At 57.3% G+C, this 17,514-nt stretch overlaps 1 protein-coding gene and 1 long non-coding RNA gene across 5 annotated transcripts; both read right to left on the bottom strand.

Annotated features, from left to right (window-relative positions):
* Positions 1–29: 29 nt before the first annotated feature.
* On the bottom strand, positions 30–1,019 carry LOC117201483 (uncharacterized). Its single transcript, XR_004483529.2, has 2 exons — positions 496–1,019; positions 30–203 (listed from the first exon to the last, which is right to left on the bottom strand). It is a non-coding gene; the product is annotated as an uncharacterized LOC117201483 (long non-coding RNA).
* A 2,782-nt stretch (positions 1,020–3,801) lies between these two features.
* Positions 3,802–14,338, bottom strand: CARHSP1 (calcium regulated heat stable protein 1). 4 transcript variants are annotated; one of them, XM_033428831.2, is made up of 5 exons: positions 14,233–14,338; positions 6,673–6,837; positions 5,871–5,993; positions 4,998–5,060; positions 3,802–4,179 (listed from the first exon to the last, which is right to left on the bottom strand). In XM_033428831.2, exons 2-5 carry the CDS (start codon positions 6,828–6,830, stop codon positions 4,017–4,019), a joined length of 507 nt encoding a protein of 168 aa, XP_033284722.1. In that variant the 5' UTR covers positions 6,831–6,837; positions 14,233–14,338; the 3' UTR covers positions 3,802–4,016. The 4 variants fall into 4 exon arrangements, with proteins under 4 accessions (XP_033284722.1, XP_033284723.1, XP_004270244.1 ...); XM_033428832.2 differs by lacking the exon at positions 14,233–14,338 and adding an exon at positions 8,344–9,993; XM_004270196.4 differs by lacking the exon at positions 4,998–5,060.
* Between the last annotated feature and the right edge of the window lie 3,176 nt (positions 14,339–17,514).

Consider the following 17,514-nt stretch of genomic DNA (forward strand, 5'->3'; position numbering starts at 1 on the left):
ATTACTGTTTTCTCCTCGAGTTAAGTGAGTTGGTATCTTCTCAGATTCTGGGGGAAGAGCTCAGCCCTCTTGGACCTGAGGGGCCACTCGTTGCGACGCTGACATTCCCACGATGTTGGGGGTTGCACTTTCCAACTGGCATCGACCCACCCTCCAGGCTTTTCTGCCCACTGGGTAAGGATCCAGTATTCCGTAGAAGTTTCCTTATATATCAAAACGAGACAACTGAGTCTTACTCAGACTTGTCCCAACTTTCATGAGGTGAAGGGTGCACTGTTTCTCCGCCCTGCACAGGGCTGCCCTGGGTAGGTACCCCGAGGCCATCAGGCTGGGCCCCCTACCCTACACTGTCACAATTCCCTCAACCTGCCTCCCCACCTCCAACGATTTCAGACTTTGCGCCATCCTTCCCCTGCTGCGGTGGTCTTATCCCGGTCCAAGCTCCCCGGCCATGTATCCCACCTCTTCTCTCTTTAGGTATTCCCCAGCACCCACCTTGCTCCCCGAGGGCCTCCGCAGCTGGGCTCCGTGGTGGGGACATCAGGTAATAGTAGGTAAGTAACATGCAGGCAGCAGCGGCTGATGCCTTACACATGCTCACAAAGCAGCAGCTTCTGTCGTTGGCAGGTAAGAGCCGGCTGCCAGGATTCAGATCCTGGTTCAGCTGCTGCTGACTGGCTGTGTGATGGAGGACGAGTTCACCCCAGCCTCAGTTTGCTCATCTGTCGAATGGGGTTATAGTCTCTACCACACGTGTAACTTAACCGCGTTAACTTCAGTGAAGCACTTAGAACAGTGTGAGCTATCGCTAACTTAATCATCCCCAGAAACCCCGTAAGACGGGACTGTCATCCCTGCTTGACAGACGAGGATAAGTCATTCCCTCAGCCTTCTGCCGTTCCAGGACGGTAGACAACATCACAAGAAATGTAAACATGGTAGCTAAATGCTGAGCAAGAGGGAAGCAAAGAGGTTGCCCCAGGTCAGCGTGGGGCTGTTAAGAAAGCTTCCTCCTCCCCTTCCCCACCCCCTGCCCCCACCCCCTGCACTGCAGAAGCTGACCAGGTATTTAGCCCCGGGCTCTAGGGCTTAAGAAGCCTCAAGGGAAAGACCACTAGCAGCTACTGGCCGCTGGAAGGCCCATATAAAGCTCAGTGAGGAGCCTGAACTCGATCCCGCGGGAGGGGCCGGGGGAGGCCCATCTGTGTGACGAGGGTAGGTCTGTCTAGCTTCCGGGCAGGGAGTGACTGGAGGGCCCGCACGAAACAAGTTTGGCAAACATTTGGGTGAGGCGAAGGTGGCCTAGGTGGCCCTGAATCACTTCCTGAGGGCTGCTTCCCTCTCCTGCCCAGACAGGGCCAACTCGGCCAGGCCTCCAGGCTCCCTTCCACATCTGCCCACCCCCACCCCCCTCACCCTGGCTTCCACCAAACCCACCCTCCCTCCCTCGAGCCGCATGGCATCACATGTGTTTGGGGTTCAATGCTTACTCCGGCCTTTCCCTAATCAGGTTCGATGGGCTGGTTATAATTTGTCCTAATGCACTCTGAAAATCTGTATATTTTTACAATAAAGATGTTCACCTCTGCACGCCCAAAGCCATTATCTACCTCACGAGGGAAACACTGGCCAAGGAGGACCTTCGCAGCCTCTTGTGCCCCCTGCATCTCCCTGCTGCACTCCTGGAAACCAAGAACCTGGGCTGCCTCCCCTCCCACTTCCCAGCTTCCCTCCGTCTGGACCGCCCTTGGCCAGACTGCTTCTGCTCACACAGTACCAATTTAAATGCATCAGCAGTGCGTTTACCCACAGCTGACCACGTAAGTGGCATTTTCTACTGTCACGAAGCCACATCCCACTGCTAAGCTTGCCTACGCACGAGGATGATGATTAAGGAAGAAGGGCTGATCCCATTTTCTTATTCATCCTCCAAAAAACCAGACTGCAAAGTAGAATGACTGTCAGCCTCCTCTGGGGAGACGCCCTTACCTGCTGGCTTCAAGGAAAAGCTCCCTGGCAACCAGATTCCCATTAACACATAACGCAGAGCCTCACGCAAAACAGACTTTACTGAGAGAAGGATGCTGGTGGGAGGAGACCTGCAGTCAGGAATCCGGATTCTGTGCCCAGCTCCGTCGCCAACACCGTCCATCCTCCCAGAGCCTCCGGAGTTTCTGTAACTTGAGACTCTGTGCTTGAGTGGGGAAGGGTCCCTTCCAGCTCTGACTGAGAAAGATGTGGTCACCAGGAAGGACAGAGCAAGAGCCATTTACAAAGGAGTCTACACAGCGAGAGCCCAAAGTTTAGCTCAGAAGAGCAGATCCAACTCCCAGCCCGCTGGCGGGCTGGCAGGTCACAAGGAGCCCCAACCATGTGTCAAGGTGAGGACAGGGCAGTGGAGACACCTGGGGGAGCAGGTGGAGGGAAGGTGCAGGTTCTCAACCTCCGGGAGCCTGCACGGGTGTCGGGAAGTGGCTCTGGAAGCGTGGTCTGTACCCAACAGACGGGTCTCCAGGAGCCACCTGGGGACAGACCATCCAAGGCTGGAGGGGAGAAGGCCACCGCGGGGCAGCAGAAGGCAGAGGCAGGAGGACCCTTCGAGGGGCACGACAGGCCAGGAAATAGGATCAACTTCCTTAACTATGATGTTTCACTGCATACTGGAAACCAACACACTTACTTGCCTATTTAAAACAACTCCAGTGGTCATTTTGTGATGTATGAAAACATCAAATCACTGTGTTGTGCACAGGGAACCAACATAGTGTTGTAGGTCAGTTATACTTTAAACACACACACACACACACACACACACTAACAACTCCACCAGTTCTCAGCAAAATAGTTCTGGCCTTCCACCCCCTTGCAGAAATTTCCAGATTTAAGACACTGGATTAGGCCGTCATTGTCTTTCAAGGGCTCGCCTCCCTGCACTGACAAATGGACACTTGACTACATACAGGCCACATATTTCAAGACGTATTTCCCAGCTATTGCTATTTTTAAAACACAACTAAAGCCAGACCAAACCACAGCAAAGAAAATCCTAAGGATCTGTTTACTGGAAATATCTACAAAGGTTTGCAATGTCGGCAGCGAAGTGCAAACAGAGCTGGCTCTGGTGAGAACTTCAGTTATGAAATAAAAAAAAGAAAATCCTAAGCAGTTCTTCACACCAGTTTTCCAGAAAACCCCACCAAAGGTGTATTTCCCCTTCAACTTCTGACTTTACCAGGCTGTCAGGAAGCAAACCACCTGCTCTTTTCTAGATGGATCCGGAGAAAGGTCTGGTCTTAAAGAGCCTCCCCTCTCCACACTCCCCTCTCCCACCGCCATCCCCACTCCCACCCACCACCTCAGTGACGGGCTGCTGAGCCAGGATCACTCACCCTGAAGACAGACAGAAAGGACCAGCCTTCGAAGAGAGTTAGGATTCGCCTCTGAGCACGTCGCTGCCAGGTGGAGGACTCCGGGCTCCCAGACACCCAGCTGTGACACCTCCCGCTGCGAAGGTACCAACCTCCCCCCACTCCCCGCCCCTCCCAGCCCCCTGAACAACCAGCTGAGAACCAGAAAGAAAAGCCTGCTTTGCCCAGGGCCGAGGAGAGACACAAGGGGGCCGCTTGGGCGGGAATTCCTCCCGGGAAAACACGCAGGGTCCATGTCACTACCCAGAGGGCCAGATCTGGGGATTTTGAGCCTTCCTCCAGGGATGAGGGGCTGTGGGCTGGGGAAGACCACCCGACCCAGTCCCGGGTGGGGCTCGGACAGACCCTCCACTCAGCCACTAGCGGGCGCCTCTCCTTTTTCAATGCTTTTAATGCTTTTCAGATGGTGAGAGGCTGTGCTGGTGGCCGAGAGCACCCCACACCCCTTCCTTCAGGAGACACTTGAAAGGGACCACGCTCCCCCCTTGAAGCCCCATCTCAAGCGGTAGAATGTCCTCTCCAGTTTGGTCCTGCCTCCGGCCCCAGAGTCTCCCCCAAGCCCTGGGGAAGGGGCGCCTCTGGCCTCTCCTAGGAGCTGACGATGTGGCCGGACCAGGTCTCGTGCTTGGTGCCCGGCGCCAGGTGGGTGATGACCACCTCCACGGCCTGCAGCTTCTCGTTCTTGGGCGGAATGGAGCACATCTTATAGGTGACCTCATCGCCTTCCACGGGGACGTACTCCCCCTCCACGCTGTGGGGTGGGGAGAGAGCACTCAGGGCCGGCACTCAGAGAAGCCAGGACACCAGCCCTCGCAGAGGAACTGCCGCCCTGCCCTGCCACCAGGGGGCACCACCATGGCCCTCTGGTCGTGGCTAAGGAGCCCCACACCCAATCAGCTCCTTCCCTGGGACCTCGGTTGCTGAGACAGAGATGGAGCCCCACCCCCTGGGGATGCTCACATGGCATGTTAAACGAGGGCACCGAGGGCCTGATGGAGGGAACAGTGGGGAAAGGCAGTCTGAGCCCGAGTTGGGGGATGGCCCGGGGGGAGGGTTTCCTGAGCAGCACCCCGACCCCCTGACCCATCCAGGAGTCCCAGAAACCAGGCTACACCTCTGCTGTTCAACTCCTCAGAACCCCAGTGAGCTTTCCAGAAAGTCCGTTTCCCTTACTTTCTATGGGACATGAGTCACCATCTCACCCGTGATAGGGAGGTGCCCAGCTTGATGTCCCCTTGATGAAACCCCAGGAGGAAAATCCCTTCAGATCCTGAGCACCAAGACCAGCCAGCTCCCCCGGAACTGGTTTGCCTTGACTGAAGAATAACATCGCAGATGGTGCTGCCCTCTTTGATTTGGCCACCAGGAAGCTCAGGAATAAACATGTAGCCCACTTCTAGCAGTGGAACTAGGCATCACAGTATCCCCATCTTTCTTATCTGCCCCCCAACCCTTTCCTTTCTAATTTTTTTGGTGCACTGTGTGTATCCTTGTCAACCACTACAAATCCTTTCTGGAAAGAGGCAATGTGGAGATACATGTCTACATCCACGCATGATTCATACATACGTGAAAGGCATTGCTCTAGCGTCATCCTCGTGTCTACGCTGTACGGGGGGGTCTACTGAAGACCTGGCGTGTAAGAATGTTGGGGGAGGGTCAGAAGGGATAACTCTCCCATCCCAGCAGACATGTGCAACAGGATCCTAATTCCAAAAACATGGTTTCTATGTAGACAAGGTCTGCTGTGTGGGGTAAGGACTTTGCCTGCCACAATCGGAAAGACTGGGGAGCTGCCGCTGAGGTCAAGGGTTGGGGTGCGGGTCGGGGTGCCAATCGGATCCCCACAGATCTGCAGGCTGCTTAGAAGATCAGAAGTGAAGCACAGGCTGCTGGATGCCTTCCAGCCCCAAGACCAAGGACGTGTGGGCTCCACCCTGGGTCCCCCCCACTGCCCGCCCCAGGGTTTCCAGACACTCAGGAAGGAAGGACGTCAGTGAGCAAGTGGCAGGAGAAAGGGTCCAGCCCCAAACTTCCTTCCTGGAACAGAGCGCAGGCAGCCCCCCGCCTCACCAAGCTGCTTCCCCCGAGGAAGTGCAGGAGCCCAGCCGCCAGGTGAAACACAGCTCCCCAGACTCACAGGGACGCCCCTCCCCACCCACCAGACCCACACGGGCACTCAGACCCACCCCAAGCAGATCTCAACTCACACATGCGCACACGCAGTCGCCTGCAGCCTGACACACTGCCACCACCACCACGGGCTCACGACCCCACTGCTGAACACGGTCACACACAGATCACAAGCAGAGTCACACACACCTGGCTGCACAACCATCATCATAGCCGGCGCCCAGGAGAGTCACACGCTTTCCCTGCCTCCTCGGGGCCACGGCAGCACCCACCCCAGACACAGCCCACCCAGACTGGCCGCTGTCTTACTCGGAGATGTGCAGGAAGATGTCAGGGCCGCCGTCGGCCGGGGTAATGAAGCCGTGGCCCTTGGACCGACAGAAGCATTTGCAGACTCCTTTGTAGACAGGGCCCTGTGAAGCCCGCACCGTCCTGCCAGAGAGAGGAGAAAGCGTGAGCGGCCCCCGCCAGCCCTCCAGAACAGCCCCCGGCTTCCCGGGCACACCCAGCTCATCCCAGTGCCCACCCACGCTGTGCCCCAGGGAGTCCTGGCCAGGGCCACCACGTACAGCTGTGCAGGCTGTGCACTGCACGACTCTGGGAGCCATTCACAGAGACCCTGGTGACAAGGACTCTCTGAATGACGCTGGCAGAGTTTTCTCAGGCCTCAGTTTCCCCCTCTGACTAAAAGCTCTCTGCGCATCCCTCCCTCCGAAGGCTATTAGCAGCAGCAGCTAGCAGCAGCCTCCACTCGTTGGCCTGAGCTCTGCATCTCCCAGGCACCGTGTGGGTCCCCTGTGGCACCGTGGCCACCCTGCTACTGTCCCCCTTTTGCAGCCATGAAGTCAAGGGCTCACGGGGGAAGAGGCCTGTGTGTCGTTAAAGCCTGATGATTTAATACCCCAGCGGTTTCCCACCCCTGGCCATCGCCAATCCTTGCCCCCAGCTCGTGACAGCCTCAAGTGGGCCTGGAGCAGCGCCGTACAGTTTACGAGGCGCCTGCCCAGTTTCTCACCATCAGCCCTTTCCCAACCCCGAGTCTCCCATCTGACAGGGACATGAGGCTCTCTGGACCCCGCAGGCGACCTATCTCAGGAAGCCTGACACTCACGCTGAGAAGGTCCTTGTCCGGCGAGTGGGCAGTGGGCTCGGGACCACGTTGCCCGGAAGCGGGGATGGTGAGCGGTCTCGGGCCTGTTGGGTATCCAGCAGCCCGGCCGAGGACTGGTGGGTGGGGTGCTGTGATGGGGGAGGAGGCTCAGATGACATGGCCGACCTGGAGAGGGACAGGGGCTCTCAGGGGCTCATGCCTTGCAAGGAGGGGCCTCCCCAGATGCCTCCCCACCCCAGCGTCTGCCATCTGAGACTCATTCTTCTGGCTGTGGAATGCAGGCTCGAGGCTCACTCAGCGTGGAGGTCACCTGCTCCAGAAACACGCCCGGCTCACTCCAGCCGGGGCAGGCGCCTGGTCTGGGCTCCTGCAGCTGCCGTGGGCCTCCCGCTATCATTGCTCTGTACGGAAATGCCAGGTCGCATCACTGACAAGGACACCATTGGCCCCCTCTATGTTCCCAGTGCCCAGCACAGACCCTGGCACACGCCAGGCCAGGCGTGGTAAATCCTTGTGGAAGGAAGGAAAGGAGGGAGGGCGGGAGCAGGGAGGCAGGCAGGCAGGGCGGGCGGGGATGTTTCAATGCCAACCACCTAGATAAGGACTCCAGCCACTCATCAGACATTTCCTGGCCCCGGCTAAGTGCCGGACACTGTGGGGAAGGCAGAGGCAAAAAAGGGACCAACACTCAAGTGTTCCTCCAGGAAACTCCGGGACACAAACCAAAGAAGGCTCAGACCCTAAGTCAGGCCTGCATCCAGGAGAGGGAAGCCCGGCAGGTAAGTGTGTGGGACCCTGAGGGGCAGGGGCATTTCAAAGGCAGCATCTCCACCTGGACCCTTACTCAGATCCAGGCCTTAAAGTTAATTTCCACACAGCCTGAGTCTCCAATTGCTGCTAAGAAATCGAATTCCCTCCGTGACCCCTAACATGCATCAGAGGCTGGGGGCAGACCCAGCTGGAGGGGTTGGAGGGAGCGGACTCCATAGTCCCTGCCTCGCTCTGGCAACTGTGTCAAGAGCAGCACGTGGCCGCTGTACCCAACACACTGGCAGCCTTGCCTCAAGGCCACGAGGAAAAAGCAAAGCCCAGGAGCCAAAGGACCTTGGCTGAGTCCTTTCCCCTCTCTGGGATCAATTTTCCCATCTGCACAGTGGGGCAGCTGGGTGGGCATCACTCAGCACCTGCTCAGGAAGGGGGATGGAGACTCAAGGTGGAGCAGAGCGGGGCCCTGTGGCCCCAGGACAGTGGAGGAGGCCGACTCGGACATCACCCCCGTTCACAGGGCAGCCCTGCTGGGTTCTGTGTGGTTCACATGGGGTTTTCAAATTTAAAATATGAGCTATCTTTTAAACATCCCAGGAGTTTGCTCCAAAATCTAGGTTTCCAACTAGTTTGAAAAAACTAGCAGCTTTGACAGCCTGGAGCCTCCAGTCCACCAGCCCTGCCCCATGCGTGCCTGGTCTATAGCAATTACGCAGCCCCAGGGCACCAGTTTTCAACCTGCATCCTCCAGGGAAAGGGCTGCCTCCTTCCCCAAAAGGACGAAACCTCTTCTTCCATTGTCCCCACAGTCCCCCACAGACCCCCCCACTCCCCTTTCAGGACTCGCTCCCTCTGGCTGGGAAGGGAGAGGGCTGCCTGGCTTCCCGGGGGAAGTGATATAGCTACCTCCTGACCCTTCTCTCAGCCGCAGCCGCAGCCAGCCCAGAAAGGCCCCGGCTCCTTGGCCCGGGGGTCAGAGCTCCAGCATGACCCACCAGTACAGGTCATAGAGTCCTAGAATGTTCAATGCCTGGGGTTCTGGGAAGGGGGCCAGCCCAGAGAAGGGAAAGCCCCACGCAGGACAGCAGGTGGGACCACTGCGTCCTGGTGACACCAGGGTGAGGCGGGGAAGTGCCCTCCCCCGCATCCACAATCTCCCTCTTTCCCCTGATGTCAGGCACATCTGACTTCAAATCCCACCCTGCCGGCTGTGTGATCTTGGGCAAGTTACTTAACCTCTCTGGACCTTGGTTTCTGCATGAGGAAAATGGGGATTTTAATAGTTCTGACTTCACACCATTGTCATGAAGTTGAAATGAAACAATACATGTTAGGCACTCTGCATACCCTCCACCCAGAACAAGTGAGCATTAAGTGTCAGCTACGATTGTTGTTATAACTGTCATCATAAAGTCATTCAACAAATATGTGCCCGGTGTCAGGCCCTGTCCATGGCACTAGAGACACGGCTGAATTTGGAGCCAGAGAAGAAACAGGTCAATAAATATATAAACAAAATCATTACAGGTGGTTCCCTGGTGGCCTAGTGGTTAGGATTCCAGGCTTTCATTGCCATGGTCCAGGTTCAATCCCTGGTAGGGGAACTGAGATCCCACAAGCTGCGTGGTGTGGCCAAAAAATAAATAACCATTACAGACTGCTGAAAGGGCTGATAAGAAATACATAGAGGGACATAAAAAGTAGCAGGGTTGGGGTGCCACTCTAATGAGGGTGCAGGCTGGGTCCCGGACAGTAAGAAAGAGTGGACCATTTACAAAACAGAGGGAGGCTCTTCCAGGTGTGGGAAACAGCCTGTGCAAAGGCTCTGAGGTTGGCAAGGGCAGGTGTGACTGGAGGCCAGCAAGGAGACTGGGGGCGGGGGGGTGGCCGGGGCACTGGGGAAGGAGGGGTGAGAGGTGAGAGGCAGGTTGGGTTGGAGGGCAACACCATCATCCCCATGTGTCTTCATTCTTCACATCCATGTCTGTCTGACTGTCCCCATGTCCCCTGCCAGGGCTACCTCCCCCTAGGTTAATGAAGCAGGCCCAAACTGGGGCCCCCCTTCTCTCTCCACCCCAGCCCCCTTGACTCCCCTAGTATACCCAGTCCAGCAGAGATGCTAATGGAAGCCCACCCTCTTGAGCGGGGAGCAACCTGAAGGCAGCATGGAGTCCCTCCACATCCTGGGGCCCGGCACTGGGGCTGGGACAGAGCAGGGTCTTAACCAGCATTAGGACCCGAAGCCCCCGCTGGAGTTCATGTGTACTTGTGTGCTTGGTGCCTTGCACAGTCGAGCAGCAGCAGGGGGCTCCACGCATGAGTACCTGGCAGTGGGAGAAACTGAGGCATGGGGGGCACTAGAGCCTCTCGGAGTGGGAACGGGAAGGTAAGTGCCAGCCTGGGAGACTCAGGATCCTTAACCACCACCCTGCCCGCCTCCCCTGGGCCATCAGAGCTGAAAGCAGCTGGGGCAGCTGGAGCAGGCCTGGACAAGAGCCAGCCCGCCCCCAGGGGCCTGCGTGGGGAGGGGGAGCGGCATGGGGGAGGGGGCAGGGAGAAGGAGTGCATGGCCTCTGTGTGGGGAGGCCTGGGTTAAAGTCCAGCTGTAAGGAAAACAGCTGGGGGAGGGGGGAGCCAGTAGCCCAGGAGCCAGCTCTGGGGCCCACTGCTGCCCTCCAACACACAGATGGGGGGTGTGCGGCAGTCACCCCCCCACCCTCATCCCCACCCACCGGTGCTTCCAACCAGCAACTGCTCTCCGAGCAACACCAGGGGAGCTTTGGAACTGACCCTGGAGGAGGCAGGGCCCACCCGCTGCCACTAGCCCCCCTCCTGGACGCCCTCAACTCCCTACAGCTGCAGGGCATTTGCAAACAGGCAACTGAGGCTCAGTCTGCTAGGAGGCTCTAGGCCAGACCCGGGACGGGCCTCAGGGCTGCAGCAAACTCAGACGGAATGTCACGCCCAAGGCATGCCACAGCTGCTGAGCTGTGTGCACACACCTGTGTGTGTGCATGTGTGTAAATGCGTATGGCTGTGTGTGCACAGGACTGTAATGGGCGTATTTGGCTCTGCTCACATGTGTGGTGTATGTGCGCACGTGTGTGTCTGAACCAGGCGCACACGTGGATGCACACCTGTCACTGCCTGTTTGTGCACATCAGTGGATGGGGCGAGGCCACCCCACCCCCGGCACCAGCAGGGCCTTTACCCTGGGAAAGGGCAGGAAGGGGGCCTCAGACCAAAATAGCCTGGGAATTTTCCACAGGCCCTGCATGTCCTCCTGGAAGGTTCAGAGAGTTCAGCTGGGCACCAGGCTCTGGTCTTCCTGACCCCTCTTCCACCCACCCACATATCAAGGGACTGGAGACCCAATCCTGCAGAGCTCCTGCTAACCCCCTCCCCTCCTCTCAGCCTCAAACCCCACCAGTCCCACCAATCGTATCAAGGACAAGTCTGTCTTGAGCCAAGTAGCCAGTTGCTGACTCCAGGGAGGGGATCCTTGGCAGTGCTATCCATCATTTACACTTTAGTGAGAAGGAGTTTGCAGTTCATTCCACAAGGCTGCATTGTTGGTAGCTTTCAGACGCTTGAGGGCAGGGAGATGGAGGGGAAGAGCTGAGTTCAAGCTGGGAGCTTCATTCTCAGCATGGTTCTCAGCAAAGCCAGATCTCTCCAAGCCTACTCTGAAAAATGGGGTGTCGAGCCTTCCATGGGTTTCTGGATGGGGGAGGCCAGGGCTGGGCACCATGTTCAGACACCTCCCAGGTGTCTGGCAGGTGGGGATGACTACTAGCCCGCGTGAAGGGAACAGGACAGGACACTGGAGAAAGTCGGTGCTAAAATGGAGATGCTGAAGATGGGGGCGGAGTCCCAGATTCTGCATTTCTAAGGAGTTCCCCCCAGCAAGGTAGATGCTGGTCAACCGACACAGAGTAGAACACACACAAGAGTAGTGCGGGTTACCGGGTTATCGGCCTTGCCCACCTCTCAACCAGCATAAGAGGGTGGAAGGGAAATTTTTTTGGGGGGGGCTCTAGATGAGTCACAAAGTCACCTTAGTACACCCAGGTTCCTCGTCTGTAAGCTGAGGCAGCAGAGACGCCTCCCTTCCCTTCTCAGCCTCCAGCCCAGCTAAGCCCCAGCCCCGCAGAACCAAGGGCACGTGGGCCGAGGGGCTGGGTGAGCCAGCGGAGGCTGGACAGTGGGGTCCCAGGAAGCAGGAGAGGCCCATGAGGAGCCCGAGGCGGGCTTGGGCCACATTCCCCTCCATTCGGGGGAGAGTGGGGCTCAGGCGGGGGAGGCGGGGAATAGAGCGAGGATAGAGGGGAGGGGGAAAGGGGGAAAGGAAGGGGGCGGGGACTCAAGGGGCGGGGATTCAGAGAGCGCCGAGGCCAAGGGGTGGGGCGGGGAGTCAGGGGGGAGGGAGCGGAGTTGGGGTAACTGGGGAATTAAGTGGAGGGGGCGCAAGGGCGGGGCGGCCTGGCTGGAGCCTGCAGCGCCAGCAGCAGGAAGAAATACGAACTCGGCGCGGAGGGTGCAGCCCGCGATGCCCGCGTCCGGGGAGGGGGAGCAAGCCCAGCCGGGAACTGCTCGGCCGCCCCAGAGTGCTGGGAAGAGGCCAGAAACCCGAGGGCCATTGACCAGGAAGAAGAGGCGCCCCTCCAGCACTGCCCCCCGTTAGCGCTCCCGGACACGCCCGCCCCGCCCAGGACCCTGCGCCCGCCGGCTCCCAGCCTGGGCAGCCCTCCTGGGAGGAGCCCAAGCCCTTGTTCGTAACTAGGGGCCTACTCCGCACCCCATCACCCCCACTTCCAGCCCTCCTGTATTCCATTCTCGCCTCCATTCTCCCAGGGCTTCGGTCAGACCTGAGTCTCAGGCCTAACTCTGCACTCCACTCCCTCTGTGACCCCTGGCAAGCGACCTCATCGCTCCCTGCCTCAGTTTGCCCATCTGTCAAATGGGACAGTCCTGGTGCAGCCTCCTAGCCCGGCGGACGTCGTGCGGAGGATGTTGTGCAGGGGGTACCAGATACAAAGGCTCGGAAACAATGGTGGAGCCGCTAACGATAGAACTGTCAGGCCTGGGGCCATCTAGAATAATCCCTCCCATTCCTGTCCCTGCTGATGGGACACAAACCAAATGCCCTGACTTTGCCCCTCGGTGAGACAAAGACCCACCCTCGTCCCCGCCCAGGACCCAGAGCCCGGCGCTGGGCCTGGCTCAGCTCATTGCGAGCATCTACTCCGGGCTGGGCTGGGCGCCGCTACAGGCCCCAGTTCCGGCTCTGCTGGGGCTCCTGCGCCAGCTGGGGGCGGGGGTGGGGGGGAGGGAGTGACAAACATGGCAGCTTTGAGAAGCGCGGTCATCAAGTCCGCCCGGGGAAGGCGAGCACAGAGGGGGCTTGGAGGAGGGCCCTGGCCCCGAGGAGGCAGCGGCTGCTTCGAGTCCTAAAGGCGGAGTGGGGAAGTTTTTCCTGGGACCTGCAGGGGCAAAGGCCCAGGGGGAGGGAGGACGGGCGGCAGAAAGAGGATGGGAGGGTCTCGGGGGAAGATAATAGAAAGCTCTGTTGAAAAGTTTGAGACTTGACCGACAATGGGGGGCATCAGTGGACGATTTTAAGCCGGGGGTTGATCTGAACCTGTTTTTACAAGTCCTCCCTGGGTTCAGGGTGGCGAACGCATTGGAGGGGCAAGACTCCTCCAATGAGGGAGTGAAGAGACCAAGAAATATCCAAAAAGCCAGTAAAAAATGTTAACAGTAGCTAACGTTCCTTCCCGCACTGGGTCAGCCATGTCCTTTTATTCTCACTCACCCCGTTATGATAGGAAAAGTTACATCCCCAGTCTACGGATGGGGAGACGGAGGCTCAGAGAAGCCTCCTACTTTGCAGTGAGACACCCCCGCCTGTGGGAACGGAGATCGTGCCTGGAGGGGCTTATCTCCTGTCCCCCACCCCCAATACACACATCCACTCCAACCCCAGATAAGCTATGGGGACCAGAGGCTTCCTTGTTAGAAATCAATACAAAACAAAAAACCGTTGCATTTCCGGCCTGCAAACTTGGGCTGCCAGTGAGGCTGTCGGGAGGGAGCCTGTGGGCGCGGAAGAAGTTTCTCGGCAAGGCCTCTGGGGCCTCTCATCCAGACGCAAACACACCGGGCGAGCGCCAGGCAGCTCCTCCTCCCCAGACGCGGCCAATCGTCCGGCGCCAGGATACCCCCAGCCCACCTCCCCGCCAAGCCCGGCCGACGTCCCACCACTGAGCCCACAGCTGGCGCGGCCAGGCCTGGCTGGGGGCTGTCTCCACCTCCCCGAGCGGCGCCCCCCACCCCCGCCGCGCCTCGCCCCAGCGCACCGCGAGTCACCCCATCCTGCTCCAGCCCACAGGCGAAAGCAGGGGGAGGGTGGTAAGGGGTGGGGGCGGGCGGGGGCGGGACGAGGAGGAGGGGAGGTTTTTTTCCGCTAGAAGAAAACAGGTGGGCAGGCGGGAAATGCAACCCGACGTCCGCCTCACATCCCTCCAGCTGCTGCCACACCCACCATTCTCCAGAGGGGGATGAGTAACCCGCGCTCCCCAAATAGGCCAAGGCGGCCCGGGTATTTCCTAGGGGCCTAGAGAGACCCAGCCTGGGGCCCTCTGCCGGCGAGCTGGAAGACCCTGCAGAGGGGGCGGTGAATGGGGGCAGCGGCGGCAGAAGAGGCCGAGGTCCCATCCCGGAGGTTCCTGGGCCTCCCTCGGGGCGGGGGCACCACACCACACCCCTCCTGGGGTCCCCGGAGAAGCTCCCTACCTGACGATCTACTCCGCTCAGCCAGCTGCTCTGCTCGAACTGCGGGAACAGAGCTGGGGAGGGGGCGCGGTTCGCGGGGCGGGCTCGCCGCGTCCCCGCCCCTGACCCCGCCCCCAGGAGCTCTCAGCCAATGGGACTGCGGTCTGGAGCAGGGGCGGGGCGGGCGGGAGCACAGCCCCGGCGGGATCTTTGTGTCCTCGCGCGCGACTGGCGGGATCGCCGGGCGCATGGCCTTAGGGGGGGCCCGGCTTCAGGCCTGTGCCATACCCCGGCCAGAAAACTCCCCTGAAAAGGGAGAGAATCTGGTCTTCGCGCCCGAACAGGTCCCTCCCCTAGCCAACGGCGTCGGGTCTGGTCCCCCACCTGACCTTAGCTCCAGAAACCGGACGGCCCAGGGGCACCTCCGTTTTAGCGCGAAGAAAGAGATCTAGGAATGACAAGAAGGAATGAAGAGAGCGGCCGAAGGGAGGAAAAGAAAACCAAAAAAATGCAAAGAAAGAAAGAACAAAAAAACGAGGGAAATCTGTTGATTTCGTTCTTTTTGTTTGTGTTTTGCTCTTAATTTCCACTCCCTCCTTGAGTCCTCTGTGTCTGCAGGGGTTTTTTTAAATTAATTTTTATTGGAGTATGGTTGCTTTACAATGTTGTGTTAGTTTCTACTGTCCAGCAAAGCGAATCAGCTATACGTATACATACATCCCCTCTTTTTTGGATTTCCTTCCCATTTAGGTCACCACAGAGCACTGAGTAGAGTTCCCTGTGCTATACAGCAGGTTCTCATTAGTTATCTATTTTATACATAGTATCAATAGTGTATATATGTCAATCCCAATCTCCCAATTCATCCCACCCCCCCTTTTTTCTTTTTTTTCTTTAATTAATTTCGTACTCATAGGAGAGGAAACCGAGGCACGAGAGGTGACCCACCCCCTCACACACAGCAAGTCGGGAGCAGCTTCTGAAAGGGAGTCCAGCCCTGGACCCAGGCTCAGGCTGGTAGTTGAGGGGCGGGAAGGGGGGAGGGATCCTGTAACTGTCCTGGGACAACAGGGTCCAGGAGTGGGGACGGCACGGGGGTCCCTCCTGGAACTCACCAGTTCTGCTTGCTCTTGTATGCAGATAGGTTAGGGGTCCCCGGAGAAAGAACCAGGCATGGCTTTCTTGACATAAGAAGAGCCATTTTTGGCCTAAGCCATTTTGTGATCTAAGCCCAGCCACAATGTTTGTCCTTTAACAGGGCTCAATAATTAATGATCTTCAGGGAAGTGAGGGAATGCAGGAACAAAGGAAAAGTAGTCAAGAAACAAGAGTTCAGCGATAAAACAGTTGTAGTTCCTCCTCAAGGGAATGATGATGTTGACCCTCCAGACCTCAATCAACTAAAACTTGAACTCTGTCGACCTTTGCCCCAATTCTATGCTGAATTCTCCTCTGCTCAATCCCCTTCATGAATAGGGGATTAAAACTTCCCCAATTTGGGGAATTCCCTGGTGGTCCAGTGGTTAGGACTTGGCACTCTCACTGCGGGGCCCCCAGGTTCGATCCCTGGTCAGGGAACTAAAATCCCATAAGCTGTGTGGCCAAAGAAAAACTTCCCCGATTTTGCTGTTGGGGAGACACTGCTTTGGGAAAGATCCCAGGTGTTCTTACTTGCTGCCAGTAATGATAAATCTTTCATTCTCCTGATCTTTAGCCTGGTTGTGTCTTTTCGCTCCACACCCACCAAGAGATGAACCCAGTTTTCCAGTAACACATTCTCTCCCCCCATCTCCCTCTCCCTCTCCCTCCCACCTCCTTTGTTCCCTCCTCTACACCCACACAAAGAAGAGACTGTTGAAGGCAGCCCTCTACAAGCCTGCAAGAGGGTTCTCCAACAGGAACTGAATTGGCCAGCACCTTGATCTTGGATTTCTCAGCCTCCAAAACTGGGAGAAATCAGCTGCTGTTGTTTAAGTCACCTGTCTGTGGTATTCTGTTACGGCAGCCAGAGCAAACTAAGGCAGTCCCTTCTCTTCCTTTTTTCCCCAAAGCCCTTCTCAACTAAACTGAAGCCTCTCAGAATTTCACACCTGAGGTTGTGCAGTTCGGGTCTACAATTCACTGGATGTGTTGCCCATGCTGGGCTCTGTGTTGGGCACTGAGCACCCAGAAATAAAAAGTGCCTGCCCTGTTCCCGCCCCTGAGGAGTCACAGCCTGGGGAAGTGGTAGGCGGGTAGTGCTAACCAATAACCGAGATGTCAGGTGGTGGGCTAGATAAGCCTCCATGGCTCCGTGGGTGCCGGCCCTCCGCCATGGGATGAGACAGGTCGCAGGGAGTTCTCTCTCCCAAATTGTGGTGGTTTAAGTCTCCTGCAGTCAGTGATATCAGCCCACCACCTTGGCCCCATCTGATGGCACAGGCCTAGCAGCCAGACCTGAGCTAACAGCTGATGAGGGCACGTGGTCTAAGTTTTCTGCCCAACAAGGCCTTATTAGCGGTTCAGCCAGCCATCTGACAAATATTTATTGCACCTGTACTCTGTTCCAAGCCCTGGGCTAAACAAAACTCTCATTAGCCCTGCCCCCCCACCCCCATTGATACACTCTAATAGCAGAGGCAGATGTTAAACCAGTAATCACACAAGGTACAAACTCACTCTGTGACCCACAGCAGGGTCAGGCATGGTGCTGGAGGAGCCAGGAGAGACTTCTCTGAAAAGTGCTGATTGACCTGAGATCTTTAATCAGGAATTAAACAAAGAAAAGGACATTCCTGAGAGAGGTGAGAGCATGTGCAAAGGCCCTGGGGTGGGAAGGAGCATGGTGGGGCTAAGACATAGAGAGAGGAAAGGGAGTGTGGGGTGAGATGGCAGTTGCCGGAATGGGCTGAATTTATGGGTCTCAATTAGGGAGCGATGGCAGCCAGGTAAGGGCTTAAAGCAGGTGTGAATGGAGACTCCTCCCTTCAAAGTGTGTCTCATGTCCACCCACCTGTACCCATTTCTTCCCACCTTGACTTAGGCCTCTACCATCTCACCAGGAGCTGCAGCCTCCATCCAGTCGCTTCTGCCTCTCCCTAATAACCATGCTCACGCACCAGTTTTCTGTGCAGCAGGCAGAATGAGCTTTCAAAAGCACGAATCCAACCATTGTTCAAGAAAAAATTACTCATGACACTTGTTAAAACGGTGAGGCAGACTTTGTTCAGGACAATCACGATCGGTGTAGGGACCACTGCAATGGGGTTTTTGCAAAGATTGGGCTCAACTCCAAATGCAACTAGGAAAACTGGAAACTTATAG

This window comes from Orcinus orca, chromosome 16 (assembly GCF_937001465.1).
Source record: "Orcinus orca chromosome 16, mOrcOrc1.1, whole genome shotgun sequence".
Classification (NCBI taxonomy): domain Eukaryota; kingdom Metazoa; phylum Chordata; class Mammalia; order Artiodactyla; family Delphinidae; genus Orcinus; species Orcinus orca.